The following is a 12,863-nucleotide window of genomic DNA, read 5'->3' as shown; positions in this document are numbered from 1 at the left end:
GTATACCACCTACACCTATATGTGTGATAGTTGGATAAAATTGGGCCAATATTACCTATTTGTTTGTGTGTATTTTTTAATATAATTAGATGAACTATTTTATATGGAACAATGTAGCTTTATACAAAGCGATTGGTTCCAATCTGGATTATATATCAATTGTAATCTTTTCTATGAAAGCACGCATTTCTCTGAAAATTGAATTTTTAAAATTTTAATAACTTCTAAAGATATTCTGATGTAAATTAGTGAAAATTCATTTTTTGAATACCTATTTTAGTGCAAACATTAAGAATTAAGGCCTTATTTCGAATGATAAAGTACTGTCTAGATTCATACAGATTTATTCGTTCCTCGAGAAATCATGATGATATTTATTATAGTAAAAATACACATTGCATTGCTTTATTGTATTTCCTGGAAAAAGATTTTGAAAAATTCAAAATGGCTTTTGAAGGAAAATGAATTGTATTTTCTGATGGCGTAAAGTTTTGGGAAAATTATTCAACTGTATTAAGGGGAGAATTTCTCGGATTCATAATTTATTGAAACAATTTTGCTCATATTCATATCCAGTACGTCAAAAACCTTTCAAAAAGTAAACTCATGCTTCTGTGACAAAATTTGTGTCGACGATAAAGTAACTAAAATTAAGGATATTTAGTCAATCGTATAAAATCACTCTGTAGTTTGTAGTAGATTCAAATATTCAGTGTAATCTAACTTCCATCTACTTAAATTGATTTAATTTTTATAGCACTCAGACAGACAGGCTTGTAGATATTCGATTTGAATCGTGGTTGGTATTCGTTTGATTGTATTAAAATTCATTTCAATTTATCTATCTATTGGTATCTACAGTTGAATCCCTAATATTCGAGATTTTAAGCAGTTATTAAATATTAAAACTTTGGAATATTCCATTTCGTGGAATCCTCAGCTAAACAAAAAAGCTGCAAGGAAAGCTGTTTTTTTTGCAATGTTTTAGCTCATAATCAGGTTTTGTAAAAAAAAAAATCGTTCGCATTATCCGAAAGTACATACAAAAACCTGCAATTTAAAAAAAGTTAAATTCTGAAGATTTGCCTGAACTATACGAGCTGTTGAAATTTTTCGTTTCTCTCAAAAGTGAAGTTATGTATCGGGCTATAATTTACCACCCTTTTCTATGATCATAAGCTACATCTTTTTCCAGAATTTCTACTCAATTCGTACATTTTTCGAAAAGTTATCAGAGAAAGTATGAAATATGGTGCCAGCTCTCGTACTATATGACTTGAAAAAGAAACCAAAAAAATACAAAAAAAAAATTTCTTTCAAACAAAAAATGGTTAAATTTTTAATTAGTTTATTTAAAAATTTCAATAAACATGTATTCTTTTTTAACATTAAAATATAATTTGTGGCCTATTCATAATTCTAGGTAGTTAGTTATTTATTTACTTTTTTTAAAAGTTTAATTAACAAGTTTTTGAAATTTCTATGTTAATTAGAATAGAATTTTAATTAAAAGTCAAGCTTTATTTACTTCTATTCTAGATGATAAGGCATGTATTGTAGGTATTATTATTATTATTAGAGTAGTTAGTTACAGGAAGCGTCATTAAATTGAATACACTTGAGATAGATGATATAATGTAAATAAATGTAAACAATGTTTATAAAATTGGTCAAGTGTGTATGTTTTGTGTTAGACGTACTACAAAATATAGTAATTATTATAAAATGTATGATAGTCTGTGGGACAGCACCCTTTTTTTATTAAATGCTTACTTAATTCACTGAAAAAAAAATTGTTAATTTCAACCGATATGAAGTTGTCTCAACCTCATTGCAAGATCAAATACGACGAATAGGAAACAACTACCGTACGGGGTTGAGTGGTGAAGTTGACACAAACGCATGAGTTGTTTGTATGAAAGTAATATACTGTCTTATAAATTTCAAATATTGGTGTTTTGGAACGCAATCTTTTTTTTTATTGGTTCTAACACTTATAAATATTATAACAAAATACTGGTGTGATTGTCACAATCACATGAGCAAGTTATTAGGTTTATTAAAAAAAAAATTAGATTACTTCGAGTCGGATTTGAACCAGCGACATTGGATTGTTATTGATATTTAGTGTCTTAAGTCCATTGCTGTATCATTCAGCGATTTTTCAGATCGATAGTTGAATATGACGTTATCATGCTCTTTTGAAGACACTGCAGCACTTTTGAAAAAAGGTCGTAGAGGGAAAGTTTGGTAGACTCGCCAAAATGAAACCACGCACGAAGTTTCAAGTATGTATGGATCATTTATCAAAAAGGGTGCTATCCCGCGGACTATATCATTAACCCCTAAAATTAAAATGTTCCAAATGTCAATATCATTAAAACTTATACTGTTATTAGGAAAGTTATTTTTCCATGCAATAACCCGTGGTTTAAAATAGAATTACTAACAGACATTAAATGAGATTCAACACAGGCTTTGTACAAATAAGTCGATATTAAGAAACCATAGTCATTTATAACAATACTTATGAAAAATATGAATGAACAGTTTAATAGTCAATCCATAAATTTTATGACAAATATGATTTACTAATTACATAATGAACAAAATTTAATATTTCTCTATCCTATTTTTTACTAAGCGGTACATTTTTAGCCCGTGAGTCTAGTTTATGTCAGTAGCCAGGAATAAGGAAGATATCGCGTGGACAGGATAAAGAAGATAACCATCAGAATTTGCAGAGAACTATTAAAATTATTTAATAAATTCACATTGAATTATTATCTCGATTCATGAACATTGTTAGAATTTCAAAAATATTACAAATTACAGAAAAAAATCCCCTATGATGGACACTGATGTAAAAATGTAATATATTTTTATTTCTATTTGAATATAGGTTTTGTAATTTTTTTTTTTATAACTTCACTGCTGTGGATGTAACTAGGAAATAAATTGAAAAAAAATAACACATTAATCCCCCCATATGATTTGTAGTCACTTATATGTATAGGGTAAACTCTGAAGGGAAATGATAATTACTCATAATATGAAATTATTATACGAAAAAAACAAAAAAAATATGCTTTCGTGTTTAAAACCAATGAATGAAAACAAAAAATTATAATTATTACAGTACTGAACAAATAAAATGACAGGGAAATAGTATGCATGTTTCTTATAATTTTAAATTAGTAGAAAATTGAAAAATTTTATGAAATTCTGTTAAAAGTTTAAACTCTTATTAACTGGAAAAAGTTTCAAGTATAGTTATCGATATTATTTTTGAGAAATATCGCTTTATATTTTCCATTTAGTACCATGTTAAAAGTTAAACCGTGTTTTTTGTCACTTTTTAAACGAAATTCATTCGATAACAATATATTTTCTCTTTCTTAAATTATTCCATAACATTTAAACTTCTATATTATCATAATTTTCTTTTTATATCTCTATTAAAATCGTTGATGCATGAACGTCCTTAAGTTAAATATAATAATGATTCCGCTTATACAATTCTCTTATATCGTCAGTTATATCGTCAATTAATATAGGTTAGAGTGGCTGTCCTAGGGTGGGACCATAGGGTCCGTTGTGATACCGTAAAAGGGCTGGTCCATCCCCGGTCACTACTCCATGAACCATTTGGAGCTGTTTAAGAACAGCAGGAGATCTTTGACATCGACGGACGTCAATTAATATACAAAAACCAATTTATTCAATTTATTAGGCCAGTTAAATAATAATTTTATCTGCCCTATAATTTATAATAGCCTAATAAATTTATTACAAAAATATAAATATTATATTTTAAGAGAACAACCTTTGTATTATAATTTAAAAATTGACACTAAAATTGCGTGTAAATTGAAATAAAAAGTAAATTAAGGAATTAAAATTAAGTTTATATACTTTCTGAAAAAGGAAATTTTCTATTTGGGTTCCGTTAGCATTAATTACGATAATTAATATCAAAATTGAATAAATATTATTTGATATAGAAATTATAAACGAAGACAGTTTCTGATGGATTAGAAAATTAGTATTTAAAAATGTATGCGTCAGTCCAAAACTAACAGTATATATATGTATATGTCTATATATATGTATATGTCTATTAAATTATTTCATATTAAAAATTTTTTAATATTGTTTTTATTCTCAGTTATTGTCAATGAAGATACAAAAAATGTATGCGTCAGTCCAAAACTAACAGCGTCAAAAGTGAAACTTTTTATGTAATTCAAAAACTGTCAATGAGTGTACAAAAAAATACATTGCAGCAAAGAAAAATTGACTGGAAATTATAATAAAAATGATTTATAATAAAAATGAAGAAAAATCTACAGACTATCCCGAATTAATTACTACGGAAGTTTCACTTGTACGTATATAGTTTTATGTATATGTAAATAATAGTACGTACGAGTGAAACTTCCGTAGTAATTAATTCGGGATAGTCTGTAGATTTTTCTTGATTTTTATTATAAATCATTTTTATTATAATTTCCAGTCAATTTTTCTTTGCTGCAATGTATTTTTTTGTACACTCATTGACAGTTTTTGAATTACATAAAAAGTTTCACTTTTGACGCTGTTAGTTTTGGACTGACGCATACATTTTTTGTATCTTCATTGACAATAACTGAGAATAAAAACAATATTAAAAAATTTTTAATATGAAATAATTTAATAGACATATACATATATATATATATATTACATATACATAAACATTCTACATTAAGAAAAGAACTATATAAGTAAAAAAGATAGTAGATACAAACATTTACAATTTATTGTAAAAACATTTAATAAATAAAGATCGACATATAAGATTTAAATTTAAGTAGGTTTGAACTATCCTTGTTTAATAAATAAATGGTATATGTACAGTACTTTATAATGGTATATGTACTTTAATAACATTTAATAAATAAAGATCGACATATAAGATTTAAATGTAAGTAGGTTTGAACTATAATAACTTGTTTAATAAATAATTAATAAATAAATGGTATATGTACAGTTATCAAGTCCCACGGCCTCTCTCACTCTGCTGGAGTAAATGGTAATAAGAAAGAGACAAGGAGTTTAACAATGTTGTTAAACTCTACGAGTTAACTCTCATGACAAAAACGTCCCATAAAAAGTTTCACTTTAAAAAAAAAATTCTTCTCAACGCATCACTCAAATTCTCACGAATTTTCATCTTGGCATAAGGGCATAAGTCAAACCAAGAATAATAATTTTTTTTAGGATACTACTACAAAATTGTTCCCTCTCGAAATTCGGGGATACATTTCAATATTAAAGTAGCCTGTACTAAAAATTTATTTACTTAACATTCATCCAAACTTCAAAATTTTACTCCCCGCCAAACAACTTTTCCCAATTATGAATCAAAATTAATATAAAAGAAACCTTGAAAGGCAGGCATTCACATTTCTCAACCATTTCCTTCAAAAACAGTAATTTTTGTTGAGAATAATCGAGATAAAAAAAACTGCCTTAATTGTAAAATTTCTATTTTATTATCCTTCAGGATTATAAGGAGTTTACCGATCCAGAAGATTTATTGCCATTACCATCCAGTGATCTAAAGCAAACTGTTTGTTTGGAGATGAAAATGTTACGGCATCAAGCAAACTTAACCAGTAGCATGCAAAGTATGATAATGATGGGAGCTGGAGATCGTCGAGATACTTCCGATGTACTCACTCTACGTCAAGCGTCAACTGCCACGGTACCACAAAATAACAATAACGGTGGTGGAGATATTGGAAGTATCGACAGTTCTGATACCTACGCTAGTTGTAATACACATCCATTCCATTCGCAAGACGATTTGAAATCAGATATTGTAGATAATTCATGTGCCATGCCAACATCAGCTGCTGCAACTCCTGGTGACAGTAATTTATATGTGAATCCATTCGATAAGAATGATGACAGTGGGAATAATGCTGGTGTTGTCGTCGCGTTACCACCACGAGGTGCCGGTGTTGTTAAAAAATCTGCATCAGGTGATACCGCTTTACGTAGTTTAGGTACATCACCAATGGAAGAAGCATTTCGTGGATTTGGTGGTACTGTTGAACGTGGTAGTCGTGGCAGTTTAAATGATACACCGTTACCGAAGCATAGAAAAACTAGATTTCAACAGGTAACACTGTTTCATAGAGTTCTTTAAAATATAAGTTTTATGGTTTTGCTTCAATTTTTTGTTTGTTTCAGGGTATCAAACAGCGGGCACGTTTTGGTGGTACAAATCCCCCATTGGGTAGTGATCGTGTGTCTCAGGAAAGTTTGGAAATTCGTAAGACGAGTAGGAAATCATCATCGTTTATTCCAAGTACCAAAAGTTTTGCATCGGCTACCAAAATTATCAATCAACATTTGTTTAGTCTCCAATCGTTAACTGGAACTAAAAGTGGTAAGCATATCCCTTGAAATCACCTTCATACAAATTTTTCATTCATTTTCCCAAATGTTATTAATGTATTTCACACAGATTCAGATTCTTACGTTCTGCTTTTCTTATTTCTCTTTTGAACCTTTTCCGCAAATCTTTGATAGCATGATTTTCATAGAATATCAGTTCAAAATCAGGAAAGGTTCCAGACTACTATTTGCAGAACGACTGTCGGTCAAATGTCTCCAGAATTCCTTAAAGAATAAATTTCCGATTCTGAAGTATTGCTTCTTTTAATTGCTTCATTGAATTTTTGCCACGAATCTACAATCTTCCAATAAAATTTAATCTCAAATCATGAGTCTTGTGGTGGGACTAGTTTGATTTTGACAATTTCAACCATTTTTAATTTCTCGACCTAATGTTTTCAGGTAAAAATGGCAGCAGCAAATCAAGTTTATCAGTGGATTCAATTGATCGACCAGTAAGTCCACAATTAGGTGACACCCATAAACGTTCAAAGTCAATATTGAAGAAGACCGATAGTGGCGGAGGTGGACATCATCACCATCATCATCATCGGAACGATCGGAATGGTCGTAATATTGGTGGCTATGAAGATCCAGAAAGTGAACGACTCATATCTGATAACATATCTGCATCTGGTGTATCTGATAATGGTTGTGGTGGAATGGATGCTGGCAGTGGATCCGGTAGTGATTATTCACCAGCGAAATATCCATTACTAGCGAAATCTGTATCACCACCAATTCAACGTAGACATCGGTCGTTAGGTTTGTACCAAAGATATCAAAATTCATAGGCTCAACTTTCCTCTTGTTCCAACCATATAAAGTTCAATTTTTCTAGTTTCTCAGAAACTATTCTATTCTTGGTAATTTATGAAGTGCTATTTTAATGAAAGAGAATTGAAAAAAATACAATCGCAACAGGAGTCGAGTTCGACCATACGAGCTTTAGACACAGAGACCGGTTCTTACCCCAAAAAATGTGCCTGAACTCTGATATGAACACTACTCACATTACTGGTTATGATCCTTTCAAAAACCATTCCTCTTTTCCATCCATTTTACGAGCCATTTTAATTATGATTTATTATGAAACTGTGCATTGACTTCTGTTTCTAGGTTCAACGGGAATGGCAACAAAATCAAATAAACCATCAGCGCTTCCATTAAAATATCATCATCAAGACAATTACAACAATGGCAACCATAATAAAAAACAATTAAAATCACCATTATTTTTATTAGATGACATTTTAACAGTAACACATAGTAACAATGATACAACAATTAAATATAATAATAAAGATAACAGTGCAACAACACAAAACAACGAAATACCATTATATATATGTCCACCGCCACCATCAATGGATCAGGATGAACGTGACCAAGATTCGGCATCACCAACTGAAGAAACAAAATTATTATTACATCATCAACATCATCATTTACATAATACTACGTCATCAATCCAACAACAACAACAACAGACCGCCAATCAACAGCAAACTGCAAATAAAAAGAGTAATAAATGTAGTAATTTAGTAGTGACTTCGACAGATATTAAAGGCCATGATAGTACATCGTAGCAGTCAGAGGTAAATATTATGCACTCATTTATTTCTAGCTAGCTGCCTCGACAGACTTCGTTCTGTCCACATTTATTGGCCAAAATTTAAAAGCCAAATAATGTGTTTTTGAAAGCTTTACATTACTACACAACTATTTCTAATAATATACCGTTTGTAAAGAATCTCGTTAGCCATTCTAATATATAAAATAAGACTAATTCTAATATTCTAATATTCTAATATATATAATAAGAGTTTTTATTGACGTTCTTATGAATAAGACAAAGAAAGGCTCTGTAGAAAATTTATTGTGTGTGATGCGACTCCCACTCATCTTAGTCAAAAAATGGGATCAACCTCGGAATCGGAACGGAACGAAATAAGCTGAATATTTGTATAAACCTTTATTTTGATAGTACAAATGTTGTGTCAAGGCCGCAGAAGTCAGTTTTTTGAGACTATGTCGTTTCGTTTGCCTTAAATCGTATTTAAATTTATTATAAAAGTTGTAGAGGTTAAAATTCTCTACAAATTTAGTCTGAAACTCTTTTTATACACTGAACCGTTTTTGAAATCGAAGGCACAGAAAATGGAACGCTCAGCTATGCGTACAATACAGGATCAATCGTGAATTCCAGTCTATTATACTTCATGACCTTCTGTATACCTAGAAAATTATTTTATTCCCTGTGTGATGTTGTCAGCTTCGTGAACCTTTCTTACTGGAGGTGGTATTGGTTTTAAAAAATTGCTCTAGCAAACGATGTAGTATTTTGTTTCAGCAACAATCAAATAATCTTCGTAGAACATTCATGGAATGTATTTATTAGAGCTGCCCACATATTAATAAAAAAATTTGAGAAAAAATTTTTAAAGACAATTTTTTGAAGTGAAAACTGCTATAGGAGCATTACATTAGGGCGATTTTTGCTAGAGTAAAAGCTTATAGATTCGCGTAATCATGCTTTGAATATAGATAGCTACACATAACATCGTAACCTAGGAAACTAACTTTTTTCAATTCAAAAAGCGACTCCTATGTAATATTAATTAAAGCTGTTCAATTGTCTACGTGATTCTGATCTTTGATAACTTCTGATTACTGCTCACAGATGAAATATTAATTATTCATTCTATAATTAATTACAAAATTAAATAAAAAATAAAACCATAATTACTCCAAAGTTTTAAGTTTTCACTTCTGTCGACAGTCCCCATGATTGACTATCGTCATGCTGAGAAAATCTTGAAGGCCATCAACTATGAATGACAATACCCTATAAAGAAGCAATAATAATCTAATAATAAGTTATTTTAGTTGTTGGCAAAATATATATATCGTGTCAATGCATTTTAACCACAACAAGTAAATCGGATATCCGGTCAGACACTCCCTAGATAATCGTGTATATATAATAAGTTGATTAACCATCTGCAATTCTAAAATTGTAATAATATTGCATGTAAGCTCTCTCAACTATATTATGGTAGCGGTAGGTATAGTAGTCTGACTTTGGTATTATAATAAGTATCTACATGACATTTTATTCACTTATGAACACATACAAAACATATCCTTCACGTTATCACAATTTTATCACGCTATTCTACGATTATTTATCTTTGTTTTATTAATAATACATTTCAATAAATACATTTCTTTTGCACACTATTGTAGGTACCTATGGCGTAGGTACTGATAATGGTCTTCGGATAGATTTAATGCATTGACGAATGAATGAATTATTTAATTAATTTAACTAACTACTTGGATACAAAAGGAAAATAAACTAAATTTAGGTTAAAAAGTTTTAAAACACCTTTCAATTAGCATGCCATACACGAACACTTATTCCTTCGCGAAAATATGTGGAGCACTAACATGTCTCCTCTTTTGCCTGTTCATAAACTTTTACAAACTGTAGATAGGTTGGAAAAATTTGAAATAATTCGAGGATAGATAAAATTATATGAACATTGAAAAAGTTTATAAAAGTTATTTATATTTTAATTCAAGCGTGAGAAAAATGCTCATAAAACGCTTGCTGACGAGTTAAAAGACAGATAATGCTTATAGAAGCTAGTTCGGAGCGTCAATTTTAAAATAAAATAAATACGAACCAGAATTTCACATTAATAAGGAACACGTTCTCTTTCGAGAAAGAATTGAACCCATGAAGCCTGTAGTTTGAAGACAATGCCTTTAGTAAGACTTTTAAGAATTGAACGGGTCAAGAGACAGATATTTTCAAATTAGTTCGAAGAGTCAATTTTCAAAAAAAATAAATACGAAACAATATTTTATATTATTCAGGAACACGTTTCCCTTCGAGAAAGAATTGGACACATGAAGCCTGAAGCTTGAGGACAAAGTTAGTTCGTGAGACTTTTCTCAATTCGTAAGACTCTCAAAAGTAGCGTAAATTTAGTAATTTTAGTCTTTTAATTAGCTAGTATATCCGCTTTAATACAATTTCAGTTTTTTCATAGACAAATTCTTTGCTCCCCGACTCAAAAGATATCATTTAATTAGAAGTAAAAACGGATTGGATGGTATTTTCTGAAGTTTTTTTGAATGTAAAGAAAAACATAATCGATTTTCGTCGGTGAGCCACAATTCAAGGCCAAGTAATAGCGAATATGCCATAAAAAACGCATTTTCTCCCACAGATTAAAAGTGTTTATTTAATATTTCAAAATTGATCAACATTCTTATCCAAACAAATCGAACATGGGACTATTTTACACAAGTCAGAAATTTTGCCACTCCAAAATTGATTATCTCCAACGCCCTGTAATTTAATGTGACTTAATCGATTATATAATTTCATAGCCAAGAATATTTTCTTCTACATTAAACAAAAATTTTACATTATCGATGAAAAAAAAAAATTTTCCACGTCATTTTCTTTTATACTACAAATAAATACAATAAATAACAATATTAAATTCTACAGCCGGAAATTATAGGACAAGTTGGAAAGTAGCCATTACCGGATACAATACATAAACTACAATATATATTTTATTATAATGTTTGACTTTTCTATACAAAGTACAGGCGAAGTTGAATAATTTTGTTACTTTTCCGAAAGTAAAACTCTTGTTTTCATCTTGAAAAACGAAATAATAGTTTTGGTGTATTAACGATATTTTAACAATATTTCCAAAAAATGTAGTGTTTTGACATTTATTTGTCTGCCACTCTCGCAAATGTATGTCGCTGGATAATTGAATCAAATTGAAACGTAGGTAAGGACGTTTCAAGGTGAAAATATTTATTAAAAGTATAAATTTTACTGTTATTGATCAATGATTTCTAAAATTTTCTGAATCAGAAAGTTATTGGTGTGCCATCTAAAAGTCATGTACACCACAAATAATTTATATTCGATGATATAAATAAAATTAAATAATAATATAGCATTAAAATTTATTACTTCGTCAAGGTGTCGGTGAAAATATGGTTTCATATTATAGGAAAAAACGGAAAATTTATATATAAATAAATGTATGCGCGTTTTATTATTTTCAGTATAGAGAGAAAAATTTATTCAAACAAATCGGAAACGGATACTTTATTCATTCTTTTCAATACAGAAAAATTACCATAAAAATTTTACTATTCTCCCTTATTAACCCTACATTATCGATACGAATGACATTGATCGAATATATGAAAATTTATTGTGCCATTTTACATTGTATGGCCTGAATCGATTTAATTTTTTTGAATTTTTACATGGTTTTGTAGGTATAAAAGGTTTGATAAACTAATGCTAAAAAATTTAATTTAGTTTTAGACTAAACTGGTTTAAACTAAACACAAATAATTTCATGGCCTTATAAAAATTTATATACTGCATATATTTCACTCGTATACAGGGTGAGTCATTTTAATCTATATTGGTTTAAAGTTCATTTTTTAGCTAGCCAATCAAAAAGTTCTTAAACTAAAATTGTAGAGTTCGATGGGGTGATTAAAATCTATTTAAAAAAATTGCATTTTAAGTATAAATATTAATTAATACAATTTTCGTTTTGTTTCAGTTATTAAATCATCATCACATTACAAAAAAATACAATATAATTTACAATAATAATAATAAAAATGCGTCCGAACAATCTTCTAATTTATTTCTAATTAATAAAATTAATCACGTATTCAAATGCTATTTAAAACGTTTCTTAACTCTACGACAACAAAGTGCTACTATTACTATTAACAACAAAATAAATAAAGACTGTGACATGTGTCAAAAAAATATTTGTTTATAAAAAATTAAATAAAAATTATTTAAAAAAAAAAAAGTTAAAAAGTCAAAAACAATTCAGTGCAAAATAAAAAAAAAAAAGTGTGTTTGTTGGAATTAAAAGAAAAAATAAAAACTTAAAAGATGGATGACTTCATGTTGAAAAATAATAAAATAATTAAAAATAAAATAAAAAAACCAAGCAATACGGAATTACAAATTTTGAAAAAATATATATAATAAATATATAAAAAATTTACTGTATATTTTTCATTGTAATTAATATAAAAAAAAAAAGAATATTGTTAATAAAATCAAAAATTATAAATAGAAAAAAAAATATTTACCAAAAAAAAAAAAACGTAAAAGCAAACCGCTATTGCTTTTTATGTCTGTGATTTTAAAATTATTTATATTTAATTATTATACAAAAAAAAAATGTAAATTAGATTTTTTTTAAATGTATAAACAAAAAACAACAAAAATTACAATTTGAATATTTAAATGAAAAAAATTTAAATACTCAAAAAATTAATAATTTAATTCCAATAAAAATAATCTATACAAATCATTTTGACCAAAATTCATTAAA

At 28.6% G+C, this 12,863-nt stretch overlaps 1 protein-coding gene across 1 annotated transcript in view; it reads left to right on the top strand.

Moving 5' to 3' along the window:
- The window catches only part of LOC123298502 (potassium voltage-gated channel protein Shab), a 53,344-nt gene extending 41,128 nt beyond the window's left edge, over window positions 1-12,216 (top strand). The window contains exons 6-10 of the mRNA XM_044880525.1: window positions 5,549-6,169; window positions 6,205-6,439; window positions 6,850-7,212; window positions 7,567-8,045; window positions 12,069-12,216. Of these exons, the coding sequence (XP_044736460.1) occupies window positions 5,549-6,169; window positions 6,205-6,439; window positions 6,850-7,212; window positions 7,567-8,036 (1,689 nt within the window). The 3' untranslated portion in view covers window positions 8,037-8,045; window positions 12,069-12,216. The remainder of the gene's footprint in view (window positions 1-5,548; window positions 6,170-6,204; window positions 6,440-6,849; window positions 7,213-7,566; window positions 8,046-12,068) is intronic.
- Window positions 12,217-12,863: the final 647 nt, after the last annotated feature.

The sequence above is a fragment of the Chrysoperla carnea genome, chromosome 4 (genome assembly GCF_905475395.1).
Source record: "Chrysoperla carnea chromosome 4, inChrCarn1.1, whole genome shotgun sequence".
Classification (NCBI taxonomy): domain Eukaryota; kingdom Metazoa; phylum Arthropoda; class Insecta; order Neuroptera; family Chrysopidae; genus Chrysoperla; species Chrysoperla carnea.
The sequence above is the reverse complement of the archived record's forward strand: the minus strand, read 5'-3'. Positions and strand labels throughout refer to the sequence as shown.